Source organism: Leptosomus discolor, chromosome 3, assembly GCF_034619465.1.
Source record: "Leptosomus discolor isolate bLepDis1 chromosome 3, bLepDis1.hap2, whole genome shotgun sequence".
NCBI classification, from domain to species: domain Eukaryota; kingdom Metazoa; phylum Chordata; class Aves; order Leptosomiformes; family Leptosomidae; genus Leptosomus; species Leptosomus discolor.
The window spans coordinates 66,665,606-66,688,080 of record NC_141393.1 but is presented as its reverse complement, the minus strand read 5'-3'; the positions used below and the strand labels follow the sequence as shown (position 1 = coordinate 66,688,080).

The following is a 22,475-nucleotide window of genomic DNA, read 5'->3' as shown; positions in this document are numbered from 1 at the left end:
GCTCTGTGCGCCTGACACGGGGAGGATGAAGGCAGCGCTCCAGAGAGGGGAGTTAGTGGCCCTTTGGAGAGACCGAGATGCATGTTTTCGGTCCGCCTTGCAGCGGCTTGCGCTCTTTTGTACGGGCAATAATCTGGGAAATCAGGAGTCATTGCAGCACATGTTTGGTTAAAGTTTGGAAGACGTTGCACTTTTTTTCCCTTTTCGTCCGCTTTTGATTATTTGTGCGTTTTAAAGCCTCAGCTCTGTAAAGTTTTTTTGTAGCTTGAAATAATAGGTTTTGGAAAAGCAAACCACAAGCGCTTTAGATCCCTCCTGTCAAAAGAAATAAAGGGTTGCTGTATTTTAAGTGCTTGTTAGCTTCAAAGTTTAAAGACTGTCTGCCTAAGTAATTCAACAGTTTTAAAAGTGCAATTCCTTCCATAAATGAAAGGCCAAAGAGATTAATTGCTTTAGAAAAGGGGGGAGGGAGAGGGAAGAGAAGACTGCTAATCAAAACCAAACTATTTCCTTAGAAAAGACTTTATACAACTATTTAAAATATGTGCTAGTCTAGGAAAAATAGTTAAATGGAAAGTCAGGGTATCTTGATACCACAGGAAAGGACAGCTTGCCAAGAATATCTCCAGTGTTCCCTCAATCTAAAAGTATCCTGTATCGCTTTGATTGTTGTATTTACTTTGTGCAGCTCATCTTCTGCCTTCAGCTTTGTGTGAAGCAGTAGAGCACCTGGTATAGATTGTGGTTAGCAGAAAAGGGAAAATGTTCCTTTCTCTCTTACTTTTTTTTCTTTCCCCTTTTCCTGTCAGAGCACAATTGAGGATGGGGGTGAAGAGGTAGAAGAGGGAGCTGTTTACCATGTCACCCTGAAAAGAGTGCAGATTCAGCAGGCTGCCAACAAAGGAGCGAGATGGCTAGGGGTAAGTAAAGCTGGCGTGGTGGCATTTTGGAAGCTGCTTGTGGCCTTTGGAGCCTGCTCCAGGGAGTTAAATTCCACGCAAATCGTTACGATATTAACTTTTAGCACTGACTGCTCTCACTGTTTAGAAAAAACAACACACTGAAGTTGTCTGTCTGGGTCATCTGAAATAACTCTCTCCTTGTGTTATGCCTTCCCCTTTTCTGGACATGTAAAAAAGCTTTGGCCAGTTGTGCCCACGTGTTAGATGATACTTAATGCAAAAATAAGGATCTTCACATATGGCCTGAGAAGTTGAATATTTAACAATTATTTCAAACTGGGCTATGGCCTGTTTCTGCTGTTAGGAGCCTATCTCAGGTCTCCCAAATGAATAGTTGTTGTATTTTGACTAATGAAGATCTCTGAAAAGTTAACAGAAACTTCCTCAAAACTTAAGTGAATATAGGTTTGGGTCTTACGTTTGTATTGCTTTCTCAGCTGGATGAGAAATTTATTGTCTGCATTTCTGCAAAAATCACTGCTCCGTACTGTTTTTCAAGGGCGTATTTCAAAGCATAAAAGCTTTAGTGGTAAGTAAAATGAGCTTAAATGTACATGCATTCAATTCGGCATGCTGCTGAGTGCCTTCACCTTTGTCAGGCCAAGTCCTCAGCTGATATAAAATGTCCTTACTTCATTGGAATCAGTGCAGCTGTGGCAGTTTGAGACAGATCTTCAGGAGGTAGCTATAACTTTCATACTATTTTGTTACGTTTATGTGTTTTCTTCAGCATCAAAGGCAGTAATATAAGAACTTGGTTTGATGTAGTATCCAGGTTGGTATTTTAAAAACTTTTAAAACTGCCCCGAGATTTGTATCAAATAATTTCCTTGTGGAGTTCTATGAAATAAAGGGATACAGTAGTGTAGTGCTGAAACCATAGTCAAGAAATATAAGCAGTTCTGTCCTCTTCTCTTCTCCTCCTCTTCTCTCCCCATGTTTCCAAGAAGTACATAGAGTTCTACTCAGAGCAGATAATTTCAAATCTGCTTCCTTTTAGTGGCAGATTTCTCATCTCTGCCTCCTGTTTTTACCAGAAAAAATATTAGAAGGTATTTTGGAGCTCCTGTAAATTTCCCAGATTATTGTTTTGCATAAGAGGCGATCATTTTGAATGTGTCTCTGTCCCATAAACATACTTTACAAAAGTAGATTTTTTTTTTTTCTGTTTTGGCTATGTTGGTCCTTGTGTGCAGAACAAGTTTGCAAGCTCTTGGTCATATTCTCAGAAGAAGAGTATGTATCTGTTGCTGAGATCATCACCACAGCTGATGGTGCCAATCTTAATAGGAGGACAAGGGACTGCAGGGTCACGGAAGTGACTTTTAGCTTTCTGTGGCTAGTGCTAGTTTTTTCAGGTCAGAATCAAGCCCTGTTTGTGGGGAAGGTGGCAGTGTGTCAGAAGTCCGCACCTGTTCCAGGCATAAATTGGTGACTTCAGCTTCCAGGCTGGCGTCTTTCATGAGTGAAAAATCTCATGCATGTTATTTAAAAATATTTATTTTTAAACGTGTGGGCTGTTTGTTTCCCTTAAGCTCTTCAGAACATAAAATATTTTAAGCTCTTTTTGTGATCTTGTTTTATTAATGGCTTTACTGTGGTCCTAAAGTCAATAAATAGCCTCTAACCCAGAACATTATTTATGAATAGCCATCCCCGCCCCCAGCAATTTTGCCTTGAAAAACATAATTGTCTCTTTTATAATTGTCATCAGGTGACTTTTTAAATTTTTTTTTTTTTAAAATAGGGTTTTATGATGTTAATTTTTTTTTCTATGCTTTGAAATTCGTAGCACTAGATTTATATGATGTTGGATTTATCGATTTTGGTCTTAATATTTTTTATGGTGCTCTAAGTCAGGCTTAGTTGAAGACTGAAGGTCAACAGAAGAGTATGGGAACAACCCATTTGTACACCAGCAAGTATCGAACCTTCGTTGTAACAAATATTACAAATCTGTTACTCTGTTTGCGTACACGAGTTTACTTCTTTAAAAGTTAATTTTTCAATGTCAGTTTGTGTCTTGTAAAGGTCTACTTAGCAGTTTGACGCGCTCTGAGGCACTGAGCTTCTTGTGGTTTATTGGTGCAGGTCAAGTCCCTGTGACTTGCAAAGCTCAAGTCTTTCAAAACCTCAATGTTGAGTGTGGCTGTTACATATTGTGTGGTATCACAGCAGGGATTTGATCCAGTGATTCCAGAGTGGTTAGTTCTTAGTGATGCTGCACTTGTACAGTGATTTGAAGGCTTTTCAGCTGAAAACCGTAAGATGATAAATTATTTGATATGTCTGAGAGAAATGCAGATCTAACTGAAAATTTCATAGAACCTGTGTTGAAAGGAATATAAAAGGTCTTATTTATTCTGAGCGTGTCAGGATTTATTACCAATTCCTTTAATTACTGAGAAACTTGAAATCTTGCTTAAGTATGTGCTTGTACAGGTACCAGTACGTTAATGAACCTAGATCTTTTATGTTTCAAGAAGCCTGCTAAACCTGTCTCAAAATTCTCTATCCTAAGAACCCATCCAGGGTTCCTGAATGGTTGGCCCTGTTATGAGAGAATAGTCTGTTTAAAAGCCAACCGTAAGATTACAGCTTAAGCACCATAAACCCTTGCCTATTTAAATACAGAAGTGTCTGTCTTGTGTTTCAAACTTTTACAATTAAAAGAAAAAGACAAACAGGCTGTGACTTACACAGTCATCAGCAGTTCCATAACTTTCAAAAGTGTGAAGGTTTTGTTTAAACACCAAATTTCTTAGTTTAAGATTTAATATTAGACATCAAAGGATTCCAATTCCACTGTTTTTGTCACTAAATGCTTAGTCACTGAATATTTAGTGAAGCTTAAGACTTTAGGCACTACAGTATTATGATATATTAAAAGCCCTAGTAGTAGCTCAGTATTGTGATAGATGCTGCACAAAAGCGCTATCCTGACTAAAAAGAACTTGCAGACTACATATCAAATGAGGCTTTTCTGTACACATATGTTGTCTCACATGTTGATTGGTATCCGAGGCAGTGGTATCAATTTTGCAGTAGGCTGATTTTTCTCAAGTTATTTGTGGACATCAAGGCAATGGAGAGTCTTAACTTCAAAAGTCAAATGTAACTTTTGGAGATTTTGAGAGAGAGTGCCTCCCAGACATGAGAGGTTCAAAAAGAGTGAGTGTGAAGGCATTTCTTGAAAACAAAGTGGGGTTTGGTGTCTCCAGGATAGACCTTGAGAGGTCTCCAGGATCTTGAGAGATATGATTTGGAACAAGCCATGAAGGCCATAGAAACTGAGATACATGACCTAACTTTGTGAGAGAGAAGGATGGAGAAGTAGAGATTTGTATAGATGGATGGCATGCTCAAAAGAGGAAATAAGGAGAATTCTTTCTGCAACAGGATTTTGAGTGGACATTCAGCATCGCTTTGAATAGCATTACATCAGGGTAGAGAAAAAGGCCTATCAGTAACTGGAATAGAATGTTTGAGAGGAATTTTAATGATGTGGCTAGAAAGAGAAGGTTGTATTTTAAAACCATGACACAGAAAGTACCTGAAAAATGAGATTCAGCTTACCTCTGAGGATGTAAAGACAGCCCATAGGGAGGCTGACACCCTGTGTGTCAAACAGATGATAGTATTGTCCATGAAGAAAAGACAACAAAGCAGAAGAGACAGGAGAAAAGTTTACAGTTCTGTGGGGTTTTTGATCTTGAACTGACAGCCAGGTACCCATGAAATGAAGCAGAGACAAGCTGAATCATACCGTAGCCAGAAGCAGATACGAACATTAAAGCAGTGGCTGTAAAAGCAGATCAGCTGCTAAACAGCTGCATTTCTGTGACCAGGAGCAGTATGCTGATGGAGTATGGATGGCATTGGAAAAGGTAAACTCCAGTCAGTGATTTATTGTAAATAGTAAACTGAAAAGTAAACAGTTAGTTGAAAGAGAAAGGAAGAAGCAGCAGGTAGAGAAGTAAATGGAGAGATGGGGGGAATGTTTAAGAGGTGAAAGGCTGAAAGAGATTTTGACTAGGAGAGTGATGGGACTATGGGAAGCAAAAGGTACAAGAGAAAGCAGTATGAGGTGGGATGGGATTCATTGGACTAGTGAAAGGATTAGAGGACCACGGGAAAGAAACTTCTGCACTTGTGGCGTGGTAGAAATGAGAATTGTTCAAGTGGTCCTTTGCAAAGAGGAACAAGGGCTGGAGAATTTGAGGAGCTGGAACTGCAGATGTGGAATGAGACTAAATTTAAATACTGAAATTGCTTGACTATGGAGCGGACAAAATTGAAGAAAGAGGTGAACGAAAAAAGGTCTTTCTAGTGAAGGTAATTGGCCTGGTTGTTGTGCTTGTGCCATATGCCAATGGATGCATACAATGAAGATGCGCTAGGGGCTAGCAGAATGGGCCTAACAGTGATGGAAAGAGAAAAGAATGAATAGAGAAAGACAATAAGGAAGAAGAAAATGAATGACCATATAAATAGCAAAGCAGCAAGCAAGGGGGTGATTTAAGGCTACCTGGTTGGATGAACGTTCTTGGCAACAGGCAAGAACTGAACCAAGGCAGTAGATAACTATTGGCAGCTGATTCCTTCATCAAATATGACTGATCCGATAGGAGGTGATGCTGTGTCAGTGTCTTTCCCTTAAATTCTATAGAAAGGCAAGTAGAGTATGTCTGTGAGATGCTAGCTTTACAGTGAAACATTTGGAAATTGTGGGAAGTATTTGTGAAGTCAAATGGAGTAGGAAGTTCAGATAGTTAAATGTGTGAGCTTGGAAGTTTGTGAGTCGAAACTGCAAATTCTACCTTCACTTCTAGTTTGAATAAGGGGAAAAAAAACTTTCAGAAAAGGGTGCAGGAATAATTGTTTAAATATATATTTTTTTTTTAGAGATTAGATTTTGTCAAATAGAGAAAAGCTCCTGTCAGCAGAGAAGGCTGTATCTAAGAGTTAAAATAAGAGTTGCTGGAAGTCAAGTGTTACAAAGAAAATGAAAACAAATGGCTAAAGGTTTGCCAGCCATATAAGAAAAACAAAAAATAAGCCTGCTTCACAGAGAGAATGAGATAGAAATTAAAGCTAATGTGTATATATAGCCCCCAAAAAACTAATGAATTGTGGCCTATTTTCCACAAAGATGGCAAAGATCAACCTGGAGGTCGATGGTAATGACGGCACACAGGGCTTTCACATGTCTTCAAGTTTTGTTTCTGCCAAAGAGCTTAATGTACCCACGCTGGGCAGCTGGTAGTGTCCAGCCCAGAACTACAAAAGAACTGGTGTATGAAATGGTAGTCAAGCAACAAGGAGTTTTAATTCATCGATCAAGTCCGAAATGCCATTGTATGCCTGGAGAACAGCAGTGGTGCCTGTATTTGGGGTGGGGGAGGTATGATCTACATAGGTAGGAGATGTTTGTCTCATGAAGGTAACTAATCTTCTGGATTTAAAAAGGCTATGGGTTTAATCAGTTTGTTTGAAAATCTGCTCTTGAAATCACTCGAAAAAATTAGTCTTTGGAGAGACTGAGTAATTATAAGGTATTTTGAAGGACTTATTGAAGAAGAGCTGCTGTTGCAGCTTAAGCTGGAAGAGACTGTTGGCCTGGAGACAGGTGTCTATGGGAGTTCTACATGGGTCAGTCCTGCGGCTGAACTGCTGTCATGTGTTCAGTAGGGTCAGTGACATAAAAGCAGAAGCATGCTGACAAAATCTGATGGCCTAGCAAAGCAAGAAAACAGCTGGAGGAGGGAAATGTCCTACGGACTGACATTCAGGATTGCTGTGACAGAAGTGGGTTGAAATTAAGTAGCACAGAATGCAAAGTCATGTTTGTGAATGAATTAAAATAATTTCTGTTATAGGATGATGTTTTTTGTCCTCGTCCCTTCCAACTTTGGTGCATTAGTCAATCACAGGATATATCAGCTGCCAGCATGATGCAAAACAGAAAAGGCAAATGTGATGCTCTGTTGTTTTATGTTATTGCCAGCAGAGACAGGAAGTGTGAACTCCCTTGTAGAGTGTCCTGGCTCACAGTCTGTAGTTTTAGTGGTTTTTGAGAAAGTTTATTTAAACTGGAGGAGAGACAGGAGAGAACTTTTGGGATCATTGAGAAAATTATGAATATGTCTGATCATAATCTGAAGACTATAGCTTAGTTAGGTTTACAAAATGAAGATTTATGGAGTATATAATACCTATTAAAAATCACGAAGTAAGCAGAAGGGAGGAAAAAAGAACCATTCACACCAGCTATAGACAGGTGTATAAACTGTTAGAAATTAGAAGAAAGTTTCAAATTGTCAGAGCAATGAGATTGTGGAGTGGCACTCCAGCAAGAGTGAAGAAAGCAAAGAATCCCACAGCATCAACATTGGAGCTGGATGAGTTGGTGAGGTGGATTACAAGCTGATTTCCTTTGGTAGCAGAATGCAGCATCCTCCAATTGTATGGAAGCTGCATTTTTGAGAGGAAAAATGTGGGAGTTTGTGACAAGAGAAGAAGAGAGATCCAGATGTATAATCGGAGAGAGAGTAGTTGATTGTGCAAAGCTGGTTATGTAAGAGGTGAAGGCGAAAGGAGAGTCTGGAGAAGAGAGACTGCAGAGGGGAAGGAACATTTGGGAGCAGTTACTTTGTGGTAGAAATCCCCTATAGTCTTATCCAAGCTTTGGTTAATTCCAAGTAGACAGTGCTGCTGGTCTCTCCTGCTGCTGGAGAGACCAGTATGTGAAGAGGAGGTCACTGCCAAATTTTAGATTTGAAGTCATTGTTCTAGAGGGAGTGAGAGAACAGTAGGTGGGAGTGAGGGGTACAGTGGGGAGGGGCGGGGTGGGTGGGAGTCTGAATACGCACTGCGAAGCAGAATATGGAGAAGTGGATGTAGAAAAGTAGCAGAGAGCTGTTAGAAAATGTTGGTGTGGAATTGGAGGAGGGGGAGGAATAGAGTGGATACAGTGCCACAGAAAATGAGAGGTGAAAGGCATATGGGTGTGGCATGGGCAGATGGACAAGAAAATTACAAAAATAAAAAGCAAACAAGAGTTTTTAAAATGTTACGAAGTGACTTTTGTAGACCTTCCTGTTAACCAGCTAGAGTGCTTTATCTCCAGCCCTCAGAGGAATCTGAGCGAAGCAGTGAGGAATGAGTCTTTGAGACAGGAGGGGCTCCCTAATGCTTGCAAATGTTTTGCCAGTTGAGGTCCTTTTTCTGGGAGGGAGTGAGGAAGAGACCTGCGCTTTGCCTCTGGAGTTCTTATTGGGGCAGGTCACAGGAAATGCAGCCAGGAACGGGAGTTTCCCTAAGCCTCTGTGCACTGGAGGATGCCTATGGAGACTGTATCTCCACATCTTAAATGATTGCTAAGCTTTCAAAGCCAGTCCTCAAGCATCAAGTTTCTTGCTTAACAGATGGACAGCACAGAGTGCTCTTCCTTTGAGTCTTAAATATCCAGATAACAGAGAAATACGATGCTCCCTCATGACCAGTGCTGCCTGGTTTAGTTAGCCATTGGTTATGTGTCTAGAGTGGATTTTAGATATGTGGGGTTTTTTCTTTCTGCTTTCTTGTTTTGGCCTCAGCTGAACTTCTGGCTCTAGGGTTGTTCAGGTAGAGATTGATTCAAAGCATTACTTGTCTCAAGGTGTCTTTAATGCTGAGGCATTTGGTGTATAGCAGAACATGTTCTTCCAACACTAAACAAACTGCTGTAGAAGGGTCCTTTTAAATACCTTCAAAATTCTGAAAGGGGAAGAGCTGAAAAGTACCAAATCTATCATTAAGTATTTTTGTGTTTTCTTAACACTGATATTATTTGATAACTACCTTTTCAGAGAATTTTGTAGTGCGTTAAAAGTGAATTTTGAATTATTGTCTCACACTGCACATGATGGCAAGTTTGGCTTCTAAACACCTCTACAGTCACATACACTGGCAGGAAGCTTCTGTTGGAGAGTTCAGTTAGGAACACATTACAAAAACATATAACTAATCTGTATCCCAGTTAGGACCTAGGACATAACCTTCTCTTTGACTCAAACAATATGTCAGAAAAGATGTTTTATCTTGGGTTTTTTTCTTTCCAACATTGGCTTCCTAAGTATGGGTTGAGATTTAAATGGTGGCTGGAACAATCAACATTTTAGGAACATGCAAAACCTCAAATTTTCTCTGAGCTTGCTCCTGCCCTCCCATATGCTCTTCTGAGCCAGCTCTGTGACTTCTTTTTTATCTTACTCTTAGGTCCCAGATGTTCTGGTCAAGTGTAGTTTCCTGTGCAACCAGCAGGCAAGGACTTGGCTAGTCGTTGTCCTTGCTGCAGCTTGCTGTTTTGTCTCTTGATTTATAGCATATGTTGGCCCCTTTTGGCTAAATCAGACTCTCTGGAATCAGGTTTCTGCAGCCTGTCCTGACTGCCCAGACCAAGGCCAGGGTGTAGTTCTGGCCGTGTGTTTGGCAGAAGCAGAAAAGCAGTTCCCAAGGAGCTGACAGGCTCCTTACAGAAACCAGGTTGCGCTATTGTCTGCTCCAAATGCTGTCTTCTCTGAGGAACTGTCTTGGAGAAGGAAGAAAGATAGGGTGTGCTCACATTGATTTTTGCATGGCAGAAAATGCCTGTCAACTGCTGGAGATCACAAAGTAGATACATAGATTGTGGAGGGAACCAAATTATTTTACCTATAGACAGCTACATAGCTAGCAAAAAGAAAGCTATGGCATCTCATTCAGTTTGCCTTTTGGTTTTGAGAAGGCTCTTTCCTCCTGTCCTTTCCTTCAGTTGCAGGCATAATAGTACCATAACATCATAGCCCTTATTAATGACTTCTTATGGAATATTTTTCTTCTTCCTGGTTCAGACACACATCTCTGCTCCAGGGATATCCCAAGTAGCACTCTTTGATGCAGTCATCAGCTGGGTAATAGAGGCTGTGTGTGGAACAGACACTCAACATTGAAAACTGAGCTTATTATGAGTTTTAAAATGGAAGCCTGAAAGATTACTGTCTTTTACTTTCCCAGTTCCAAATACAAAATGCATAATTAGAAGGATAACTGGCTTGGTAGCACAATGTCGTGCTCTCAGCTGAGTTTAAAACCTCCCATTCCATGCTGTCAAAGGGTGACAGTATTTTAATCTTGCGGTGTTAACACTGAGTTGAGGCTGTAGGACACTATTGCAAGAACTTGAAGAACTAGGGAGAGAGACATAGGCAGCCCCCCTTCCTATAGGGCTGTGCAGTGGCATCTCTCACTAATGATGGTTATATTAAGTGGAATAGCAAGAGTTAAGGGAGGTGTCTTGAGCAAATGTTGCTGGGGACTGCATTGCTCTGGTTTTGCACTGATTGCGTGTGACTGTGTTTCGGCCAGCCTCCTTATGTACTTTCAGATTACCTGTGACATGTAGGAATATAATGACATCCTATACTATAGTTAATCTCCACTGGGAATTCCTCCGATAGCCAGGATGCTTGTCTTTTTTTAACTGTGCTTCTTGGATGGTTCTTCCTGAATTGTAGCATCTTAACTGTCTTGCTGCTAACGTCACTGAATGTTATTTTGCTTGCTTTTTCAAGAAGAAAGAAGTGTAAGGAATAACAAAACAAAAAAAAAAAACAAACAGCTTGCTTTGCAAAGAAATTGGTGTTTTCTTTCTGAATGCTAGAGGATCTAGGTCGCTTGTTGGGTTAAAGGAGTATTGGCAAGGAATGTGGCTATGTGTCATCGGAAAGCCTGGGAGAAGCAGCATATGAACTGTACTGCGATGCTGTAAAGAGAATAGCCCTGGAGAAACCATTAGTTTTACAGTTTTGGTTTTGATGTTTTCATTTAAGGAACAGGCTGAAGCATTGCGAACATGTTAGTCAGGCTTGGATTTAAGTTTAGCCCTGGTAAAGCTAATTAAAAATATGTTTAGTGACAGTGTGTAAATGCATGCTTTGAACTTGCATCTTTTACTACTGCTGTAGGAATCTGTTTTCTAAACATATATCGCTTCCTATAGCCAGCACTGTAAGCTGTGTGAAGAAATGAGTGCAAAGTGATCAGATCATGGCCTAGCCTCTTGAAGAAAACGGGGTTACCTTGTGTGAAAGGGGTAAATGAATGCTAACTCAGTGTGAATTCTGTTCTTGCTTGTCTTTGTGTAGCCAGTGGATAGTATCTTGTAAACCAGAGGCAAAATGCGTGTGATGTTTTAGTGTTGCTTATCACTCCAGTAAGATAGTATCAGAGATTGTAAAACATTATCTTTATGCGTAAGACCTTTCTCTTTTATTTAACACCAGAAAAAACAGAATGTCTCTCTTGCGTTTGAAATGTTATATTCTTTGCAGATTGCTTAGACAGCAGCAAAGCTGCTTTTGTCTAGTGGATGTGGACTGGTTTGATTCTTTGAACCCTGGGATGATACTTTGATACGTTTTATTTGCATACTTTTCTGTATCTCCTCATAGTTAACACAGATACATCTAGACCTCATTCCTAAAGGGCTGAGCAGCTGACCAGTAGTTGCCTCCAAGGAGCTGTCATGTTTACCCCTGCACTCTCCCAGAACTTCTTTTGCTCTTGATTCACCCTTAAAATGCTCTCTTTTCATGTTCAGTGGCCGTACAAGTTCTTGAGAAGTGACTTGTAGTTCTTCATGGGTGGTACACTAGCATGTAGGTTTACATTTAGGGCCGAACTATAAAGCCTGTGTTACATTTTTATACCTTCTGGAATAAGAATTTTATTGAGATGCATGAAGATGTGGGTTGGTTTTGATGGGTGTTTTTTGGTTTTGTTTGGTTTTTTTTTTTAATATTTGTTTTGGGTTTGCTTTTTGTGGGTGGTGGTTTTTTTTGTTTGGTTAGTTGTTTTGCTTTTAATAAAGTTCTAAAGCTATAGTGAGGAATTCTGTGTTTTGGACATAGAAATCCATTTACTGTTTATGGAAATCGCTCTACCTTGGACCAAAATGAACTCATGCTAGCACCTGAATACAGCTGCACTGTAGTGCAGTTTAGCACCATGCCACTATTAATTTAGGGATCAGAAGGAAAGTGAAATGATACGGTCTTGCACTCGTACAGCACCTTTCATCCAAGTAACTTTCAAAGAATGGCCACAAATTTTCACCAGACAGACAATGTGAAATATGTTGTAATGCAACATAGTACAAAAGTGTGATTTGGGTAGCACTTAAAGCTCAGCAGCAGTGCAGTTGCCTGGGATTTGGTAGAGTTCCCCTTTATTTGGGGAGGTAGGAAAGAGAGGACAAAAAAGTGTTTCTGGGACAATGCGACTTTAAAAAGGCTATTTTTTTGAGGTTGCTAAAGAGTTTGAAGTGTTAGGAAAAAGTTCAGGGGGAGATGGATTAGCTGTCAGAATTGCATGGTAGTATATATTTAGTGGCTCCATAGTGTTATCACATGAATATCTTCTCCACATGTGACATATATGCCTCAAGAAGTAGCTGCTTAACAATGCACAGCAGCACATTGAAACAGTTTAGGACCAGAAGTGAATTAATTAAAACCACCTGGGGAGAAGACCTGGACTTCTGAGAGTCCAGAGTTCCGTGGAAGCATTTGCCCACCGTGCAGCAGCAGTTGTAAAAGCAAGCTCAAATATTAAGCTGAAGTGGAGAATGAAGTGAAGCTTAGAAAATACTGCTAAGGACATCACAGTAGTACGTTACTTATTCCTGATGCTTGTTCCCTCATCTCAAAGATAAGGGAACTAGAAAAGAGATCCGTAGATGGGAAAGGATTGTTGGCATTTGGAGACACTGAAAAGGTGGCAACTGTTATATTTGTGTTTTGGTGCAACTAGGGTTGCTGTGCAGGTTTAACAATAAGCTCATTTGTTAAATCTTCACAAGATTGAGGCTTGATACTGGCAATGAATAGGAGGATATAGTGAAGGCATTTAAAACAGTGAGTGGAGAAGGGACACTCCAGGGAGTGTTTGGTGGTTTTGAAAGCAAAGTAGGGGCGGAGGGAAGAAATGTGTAATTTTACATTGCATGTAATTAACCTGAAGGACTTGCTGCTGGAAGAAGTAATTGAGTCCAACTGAGTCTAGAAGGATTTAGAAAGGATTGCACATTTATATAAAAAATGAGAACAAATGCATGAATACTATATGACATTTAAAATGCAAGACAAGTAATGTTTTTGTGATTTAGTTATAAAACAAACACTCCCTGCAGTTGAAAAGAGTCTTTCCCTTTAGACTGGTTATTCTGTATGTTATGGGTGTTATTTCTTTACCTTTCTCTATAGCATCTGGCCATTGTCAGAAGGAAAAACCTCTAGTTTAGTTTAAGATGACAATTATTATGTGTTGCTGTTTATAAAGTTCTGGTTTCAATTTGTTTGCAGCAAATATTTAACGAGGCAGAATAAAATTGAACACAGGCACTCATAAAAAGAATCATGAGAACTTTAGTGTCCAGAAGATGTCATGGCCGTATTGCAACATAATATGGGAGTTTGTTGTGGGCCTGTTTTTCAGCAATCCTGCAACTCCTGGTCAATGAGAACTCTGGGTGCTCAGATCCTGCTTTTTTTGTGTTTGAAACAAAAGTTTGCATCCTTGCTGTTTTAGAATCTGTGAATGTAGGAATTGTGTGGGTTGCCCTTTGCTTTACCCCATTCAACTTCATAATAGCCACTTTAAAAATAAGGCAGCTAGAACAGAGTATGGTACTCTACATGTGGTCTCATCAGACCTTTTATGCAGTGGAAGAATAAGGTCCTTTGACTTGCTTCGGTCTTTATTTATACTTTGCAGAATTGTTTGCTTTTTGTTGCTGCTTCCAAGTGTTGTGCTGAAAGATTTAATGTTCTGCCTACTCTAACCCTTCAGATCTTTTCTCTGATCTGTGTGCCACAGTGTGACCTTTGAGGGTAGTACTTTCAACGGACTTTTTTGCTGGCCTCTTACATTACTCTACATTTAGTTGCATAAGCCATCTGTTGCCCATCAGTGTGCAGCTACCCTTCAACAGCTTTGCAATCAAAATGAAACTTTGGCAGCCTCCACCTTAGGTGTGAGGCTTTCTGCCATTTTGCATGGTAGTACTCATTAACCTTTTGCTCTGTCACGTTACTAGGTTACAGTCTGAGGGAGTTTTTACTTGTTCCTCTTTGCCAACAATTTGTGTCCAAATACCGATTTGTGTCCAAATTTTTGCAACCATCTCTGTGTAGCTCAGCCCTGCGTCACTGCAGAAGTTATTGCATAATGCAAACGCCACTGAAATTGGTGGTGGTGGTGGTCTCTTAGCTGCTGCTGCTCCACTTGTCTCCCATGGCTCAAAAATAACATTAAATCTTCACTGAGAATGAACTCATGGTATTGAGCACGTGAATTATTACATATAATGGCCCCATCATACCAATTTGAGGAGAACTATGATACTGGATTTAGAAAGGTACTGAAAAATAAAAAAAAGTTAGGAGTCCTGTGCTGAGTATTTGTTTGCTAGTGACTCACCCTGTGGCTTGAAATGACCAACTTATCTTCTGTGGGTTTAATGTTCTCACCTGTACTATACTTACTGTCAGTTTTGAAATTTAGTGATCTGAGGAGTGTAGAGGCAAACTCTTGTACTTTAATACAACTGTATAGATTCAAACCTATGAGAGAGAAAACTCTTCTGTGCTGGACACGCAAGAAAAGTTCTGTAGCAGAGCAACATCCTCCTGATAGCCCTGTGACTCTGTTGTACAATCTTTACCATTGAAGTTTTGGAGAGCAATATTTTCTGCTGCTTACAGATGCAGAGGCCTGGGTCTTCTAACCATTTCTGTGCAGAGAAAGGGTGTTGGATGAGACACCAGAGTTTATCTCCTTCTTCCTAAAACCTTCCAGGAAGACCCCAGGAGTGCACCACACAGCATGCAGAGGAGTCTCTCCCCCATGGAGTGGCTTGCTGAGTTGGAGTGGATTGCAGTGGCTTTGAAGTGCTGTGTGGGTCTCCAGCACAGGGCCTGTGGACTACAGTCAGCAATACTGCCACTGGGCCACAATTGCACTAATAGTGCTTTTGTGGAGTGATCCTGTTATTATGTTCTCTCTTTCATCTATTCTTACGTTGTTCCACCATTTTGTTCTGAGAGCAGTTTAAAGGATTATTTTCTTTTCTGCTCCCACTCCCACAGCTGCTTTGTACAGTTGCCTTTCCTTACAAAGGCTCAACCTTTCTCCCAGTCAATAGATGTTTCTTCCTTTCTAGGGAGACCATGTGCTCTTTGCGTGAGTAAAACGAAATGTTTTTATTAGAAAGTGGCATTTCCTATTGAAAGGTCTCAGAGTGATTGAACAATATGGAATGACTGAATGCTTTCAGGTGTGTTCATATTATCATAGCTATTGGGCTTCAAACTGGAGATTTGTGATATACCTCATGTAGTAGCTTAGACTTCCTGATCTCAGTGGTTTCTTCTGACTCTTAAAAATCAATGATCTAAACTTCTGAGTATCTGTATATCCTAAAGCAGAAAGACCGTTGCATGTTAAAGAGCTATCTAGGGTTTTATTTCCTCTTGTATATAGTTTATGTCCCACATAAGCTTTCATGCATTGAATTATACTGAGTTTCTGTTTTGACTCGAATCAAGTGCAGAATGTCCTTCAGTTGTTTATAGTATTCATGTGGATAGAACTTACTAGATGAGGTTGGTAACATTTCAAAGCTTCATTGCTGTTGGGGTGCAAACAACAAGTCAGTACACCCTTCAGGATTAACTGTTGTCTTCAGTGCAAAAGAGATTAGCTAACTACATGCTCCTGAGGTGCATTTGGAAGCCAATTTAAGTATTACATGCAAATACAACAAGGAAATTATTACAAAGATATGCCTACACATCCTTTTGTCTGTTTGCTTGATTTGTATTAGTCTCTGGCTCTACCTGTGGTGCATTTTGTATTTTTAGAGTAGAAATCCTTTAGGGCAGGGATGGTGTCTTGAGTTTTGACATGGCAGCCATTGTGCTGCTGTTGGAAATGTTTCATAAGTAACAATAAAGTATTTCATTTGGAAGTCAGATCTTACACTTTTGCATTCCTCCCATTGAGTGCTTCAGATTGATTCTGGCTGTGCTTTTGGTCTGCTGGCTCTTTGTAGCACACAAAACATTAATGAACTCTTGCACACTTACTTAAATCATGAGGCTTGCATTCTTCCTGCGAAAACAGTCATTTTGTTCAGAAAATATCAGGTGGCCATAAAGTTAGAACAGGACGGAAAAGAACAGAGCTATGCTATTAACTCCTGATTAAACACACCCCACCCCCCAAAAAAAACCCCAGACAATAAACATGGACAATTTCTGCTTTTTCTTGCAGCCTGACATTTTTTGCTCTTTATTTCCCCCTTACTTGTAAGCTATACTTATTTTGCATTCTGACTCAATACTTCCTCATAATTATGTGTGTGTTTTGATTTGTGTCCGTTGCCTAAGGACTTAAGTTCAACTGCAACGTAGCATTCTTAAACTGAAATACAAATGTCTGCAGCGGGTCCAGCGCCAGCTCATGTGACCTGTGCTGCTTTCTGCTGTGTCAAAAGACATGGGTTAATGGCCGGGTGCTGTAGTTACAAGAATGCAGTAATTTGCGTAGGTATGCAGTATGTTTACTTGCCATATGCTTGTGCAGTTTGTCATACAAAATGCAGAATTTGTCAGAGAAGATACCTATAGAATTGGCACAAGGATGTTGCCATCACAGGTATGGTACATACAGACACACGTGTAGTCATACATAGACACTCCCTTTCTCTATATGTGTATATACATGTACAAGAGAAGAATCCTAAGAGATTCCATAATCGGGTCCCATATGATGTCTAAGTAATACAGTAAAAATGCTGTTTGGCTTGAACTAATGATTGAGTGAATATTTTTGGACTCTTTCAAAACTTAAATAAATGTTCAAGTTAGTAACTCTTAATATTAGGTAACATTAGCTTACTATTACTGCTTTTTCTACTCAGGCACCACCCTGGAGAGGTCTCTTAGTTTCAAAACCAAGGGTAGTAAAAAGCACAGCCATTGAAATGAAATTTATAATGCCGTTTAGGTATGTATTCATGCTGTGGTCATAAAAATGGTTACTTACTGCAAACCTATTTCTTTTATAAAATATTAAAAAAGCTTGGCAATAGAGATTGCTCACAGTAATTATTATGAAACAACATTTCCTGGATACTTTCTTCTACAAGAATACCTTATGTTTCAAGTTCAGTTTATTTTAAAATCTGAATCAGTCTTCTGCTAAATATTTTCTCCTCTGTTAGAATGCATGTAATCTCCATACACCTACAGTTTTATTTTCCAGGTATTCATACTATTAAAATCTATCACTCTTGCCTTGCTGTTTATACTGATTTCCTGAATTGGTATAATTTTAATTTCTGTGTACTGTTTAAGGAAGCTTTGCAGTGTGAAAGGGAAGCCAACAATACAATCAGGATGAATAAAGCCATTCTGAGTTATGTAATGTGCATTCATGCTACCATTATGCAACAGCATTATTACTTGTGGCATCCTTAAATCCATCTTGAGTTCCTCTCTCATACAGGATGTTCTGTGTTTCTACTGGCTGAACAGAAAGTGATGATGAACTCCACAATTAAATTAAATTAAACTCCTGGAAGGGCAAAAAAAATAGCATGACTTCTCACAGGAAAAGTATCACAATTTTTGACTACCAGCAACATATAGATGCTGGTGAAAAATGGTCTTCATGTTTCTGAATGGTCAAAATACAAGTTGTTTTTGTGCTGACCTATAGTTTTCATAAAATGTGGCTCTTGACATATTAACTCTTGTCTGCCTCTGCTACTAGTAATATCAGTCATATCTTGGTTTTGCTATACTTGGCATTTATTAAAAAATGACACCTTGTTTTGTTATAGCATTTTTCATGAAAGAAGCATGGCAAATGGCTTTACTGACCAGTGTTTCACGAACAAAACTTGTGTAATAGCTTTCCTCTGGTATTTCTTAGGGTAGATATACAGTTGTTGTCATCTTTAACATCCGGGCAGCTTATAAATATGAAGATAATTGAGAATTTTCAACTTCTGTGTGGTGATGATGTCATTGGGCTGATACCATAGCAGTATGAAGTGGCATCAGAATTCAGTTGTACTGGAAGTAATCCTGTGATGTCTAGCCTTGTGTCAAAATAATGAAGGGTCATATAACTATAAAATAAGGAGTTAGGGAGATGGGAGGGGACACCATATTAAAATTGCATTTATGCAGTAGTTGCAGCATAATCATTGAGGTGGGTGAGACCAGGAGATAAGCGTGGGACAGGGCTACATACAAAGGTTTGAAGAACAAGGCTTTTGATTTCAAGGCAGACTGAGTTATTTATGGGCTTGGACAATGACTTTAGCAGCTTTTTTTTTTTAATATGTCTGGGAGGATATTGATGTAGGTGACATGGGAAGAAAGGTTCAATATTGTAGGCATTTGAAATCTAGATTAGTTTAAAATAGGAGAAAGTATTCTGTGTAGAGGCCGCAGTGTTGTCACATGTTGTTGAATCGGGTAACCTGGCTTCTACTAGCTTATACAGTCTGACTTGTATGAAGTTCTTTAATATTTGCATACAAAAGGAGTTCTGGAAGGACAAAAAGGGACTAACATGAGCTTTTTAGGTCAGTAATTTAGCCTAAGCTGCCTAACTTACTGAAGTGAGGAAGTAGGTTGTTACCTGTGCGTGTTCATGTTTGTTAGAAATGCTTTTAAAGTTGGGAAATTGACATGGCCTTAGCCATTTATGTCACGTTTTCAGAGTTTAGTTAGCTTTTCTGTAGCAGACTTACACACTAGTAAGTGAATTCCATTATGTGTTTTCAGCCTGGGTGCTTACAATGCATATCGGCGTGTCACATCATTTAACAAAAATTTTTGACAGTATTCTTCTTTCAAAGTATTTGTTTGTACCTGGGTCTGTACTACTTCTTGCTTGCCGTGCCCTTAGTTCTAGGCTTGTGACAGTATTTTGCAATCGCTCAGTAGCAGTGCAAAAGCTAAGGCCATGTGTGGGTCTCTTCTGCTGAATACTCTGGTGTCTCACCCCTTTATTAAGATCTAGACTGACTGATATTACATGACACTGGCAGCTGACGCCTCCAAAGATGGTAAAATGGATGAGGAGGACCTGGGGAGAAGTTTTCATTTTGGTAAGAGGCTGTTTTCAAGCTCCCAGTAGACTTTACAAAGAACTGAGCTGGGATCTGGCCCTTTGAGCTGGATGCATGGATTTGTCATTGTTTCAGTTGCCATTGTTAGCTTCCGCCATCTGCTTATTGCAACAAATCTGGGTTGGTTTGGTGGTCTTCTACATCTGTGGTATGGACTCAGCGTAGAAGTGATATTACTTAGTTTTATAGTACTTGTCATCTATGGACTGTGAAGTACTTTATAGAGGAGGTCAGTACTCATCTGCCCTTCCGTAGCTTGAAAACCTGAGGCACACAGAGGAATTGTATATGGCTCTACACAGGGCTAATATTATCATGGGCTGAATTTCCAGAGTGCTAAGACTCTCTTGAGCTACCTTTTGAGGACCTACCAGGAGGGAGTCTTCTTCCTGCAACACTGTTGTCTGAACAGCCAAACTCCCTACCATCTGCGACTAACTGAGATTCTGCCTTGTGCAGCTAATATTTTTGAAGCTAGTTAAAATCTGTGAGCAGAGAAAATAGTTGCACTTCTTGCAAAGGTTGGCCAGTAGTTCTGGCTAAACTTCGTGGTGGCCAAATGCATATTTAACTGTATAATCTGATTTGTCTAATTTTGTAGGTATGGAGGATATTAACTTCAGGGATGGTGAACAGTAGAAACATCCTGCTTGATTATGCTGTGTTTTCAGATAGTCATAACTGAGACTTGCATTCTGTATGTAAATAGAATATTTGCTCTGCTGTGAGCTTGAACCTCTAAGTACTCCTCAGGTGGAAGACGCAGTACACCTGTCATTGTAATCCATAGTCAAGATTACTGAAACCTGTTTCAGAGTCAAGTGAAATATTTGAGCTGTCTGCCACCTTTTTGTACTATTTTTCACCACTCAACACTACTTCCTTTCTCCTTTATGGTTTCTGGTAAGTAACTCAGCCTGGGAACTATAAGCAGGCTTTGGCACCTACAAATTTCCAGGACAGACTGGAAGCAGTGAGAGTGTGGAGAGGGAGAAAGAGACATTAAGATAAGGTTTGTTAGCAGAAACAGTAATTACTGTTTACTGTTTCTGGGGCACAGGGGAGCTGCCCCAGCTGCCTATTTCCTTTTCTTGGGGACCCTCTATAATCCATACCTGTAAAAGCTTTTATTAGTTTTGACAGTTAATCACCGACTGTTTTATGCAAGTCCAAAGACTATGTAAAGCACTTCCCTCATGCAGGCACTATGTAACACTTCCTTCACTCCAGAAGTCAAAATGTTTTACAAAATGGGCTGATTTTACTGCCAAAATGGGCAATAAAACCTATTTCCTTGCCTTCCTTCTGGTGCCCTGCTCACTTAGGTATTATTTTGAGTATTTATTTACTGCTCAGTTTGGTGATTGGACAATTTGGTATTCCTATGCACTGAAGAGAGGAGGATGCTGAGTTTTACAGAAGTAATTCTCCTCTAATATAGAGGGGCTTTGGAAGGTTATTTAATATGAGACATATTTGTTTGCTGGGTTAGAAGTGTGTTTCTAGCAAATGTCATTTGGTGACAGTTATTCCTCAAACAATGTAAGATGCACATGACTAAGAGTCTTACCTGACTTACTGGTTTCTTTTTCTTGCTTTTCTATTTTAAATTAGGATCTTGCTAAGCTTCAATGTCCAGTCTAAACTGACATAAGAAATATTATTCATACTGATGTATTATGAAAATAATACATCCCTGGCATGCTTAAGAGAGAGCAAGATTGTGGTGAACTGTAGAACTGTGAAACATGACAAACAAAAATGAAAAGGATTTAAATAATCTGATATTTCAGGTTCAGTTAACTTCAATGAAGACAGTAAGTGAGACAAGAGAAGAGGGTGGGAGGGCTTGTCTTGATATTGTTAAAAGTCCTTCTAGCAAGAGAGGTGAGAGGCAGAATGAGAAGGAGCTTTTTATAGGTAGGAAGCAATAAGAATGTAAGTGAATAAATCATACAAGATAGCTAGAGATGGAGATTTGGGGCTAAACTGTTGGGGCAATTTTTTGATCTCTTTAAAAAGCTTGTATGCTGCTTAGTGAACCTCTCAGAGGACTTGCATCTTGCTGAATATTATGGCTAAGTTTCTTTTGCTGCTCAAATGCTTCTAAGAAGTGGGCCAAATTCAGAGGAGGAATTTGTATGTTCCCATGGTTAAATAAGTTCCACCATTTGTAAGAGTTGAACAATGCCATTTTAATGTAGACCTCTTTGAAGATTCAATTTCTTAATGCACTTGCTTAAACTCCTTTAGATTCATGCAGTGAGAAGTGATGCATAAATTAGGCTTCTTTACTTTTGCTTTGATTCATTTAGAGCTAGTCCCACATAGTTCACTGATATCCAAATGAGTCTAAATTTGCATAACTACAGAAGGTGCGAGAATGCACAGCTCAGCGCCATGGTATGCGTGTTGTTTCTTATTTTCCCTAGAGTGGCTTTAAGTAGCTGCAAGGTGCCTGAGTGAAAGGGTTCTAACTGAGCAACAGCATTTGCGTAAGAAGCTTGCTTTTTTTTTTTTTTTCTTACCTCTACATCTGACCCACAGCTTTTGTTACTGTTTGCCAGCTCTTCAGACGGATACCAACCAGGCTGTGAGCTCTAAGGATACGAGAAAATGAGAATGCCTTTTGTATAATGATCACGGATTAATTGGTCCTGGAAACTCTGGGTTGCTGCCAAGAAAGGTTATTTATGTGGTAAGAAACGAAAGGAAAAGGGTGGAGCTTTGGAAATCCAGGAATACCCCTAGCTGTCGAATCACAGGAAAGAGCTCATAAAGTTATTTTGGCTTCTGAGTTTGGTGCAGTCAACATGCAGAATTCTGATTTTCAGCAGCATCCAAAATGAGGAAGTGGGAGTTAGTGAAGTGGCAGGAGTTCTGCAGAGAGATCCACAGTCATTTCATTTCCAAGTGCACCATACAATAAAAGCAGCTGGTCTTGCAAGGGCAAGCATCTATACTGCCTGAGTCTGGCCACACAAATCCTGCATGTCAAGCCACGATTTCCTAGAGTGGAAATTTTTCTTAAAATTCAGAGTCTTATCTCATGCAAGCTGTTTTCCAGGCTGACAGTTCTGCAGAGTAGAGGACAAAAGACAGAGAGGAGAGTGGTGGGATGCAAGGCTCTTAAATACTGCCAGCATTGCAGAACTGATTGGAAGAGGAAGCATGGATGTGTGCACCCCGGGGCCTACCCTAATGACACTAGAAATACGTGTGGCTTCATTTGATAAGCTTAGTCTGGTCACTGCTCTTTCTGATGTGCACTGTTGTGTGATATT

At 39.7% G+C, this 22,475-nt stretch overlaps 1 protein-coding gene across 3 annotated transcripts in view; it reads left to right on the top strand.

The window, feature by feature from the left end:
* Positions 1–22,475, top strand: part of RGL1 (ral guanine nucleotide dissociation stimulator like 1) — an 81,848-nt gene that overhangs the window by 192 nt on the left and 59,181 nt on the right. For all 3 annotated transcript variants that reach the window (XM_086462338.1, XM_086462337.1, XM_086462336.1), the window contains exon 2: positions 810–920. In XM_086462338.1, the coding sequence (XP_086318464.1) occupies positions 810–920 (111 nt within the window). The remainder of the gene's footprint in view (positions 1–809; positions 921–22,475) is intronic.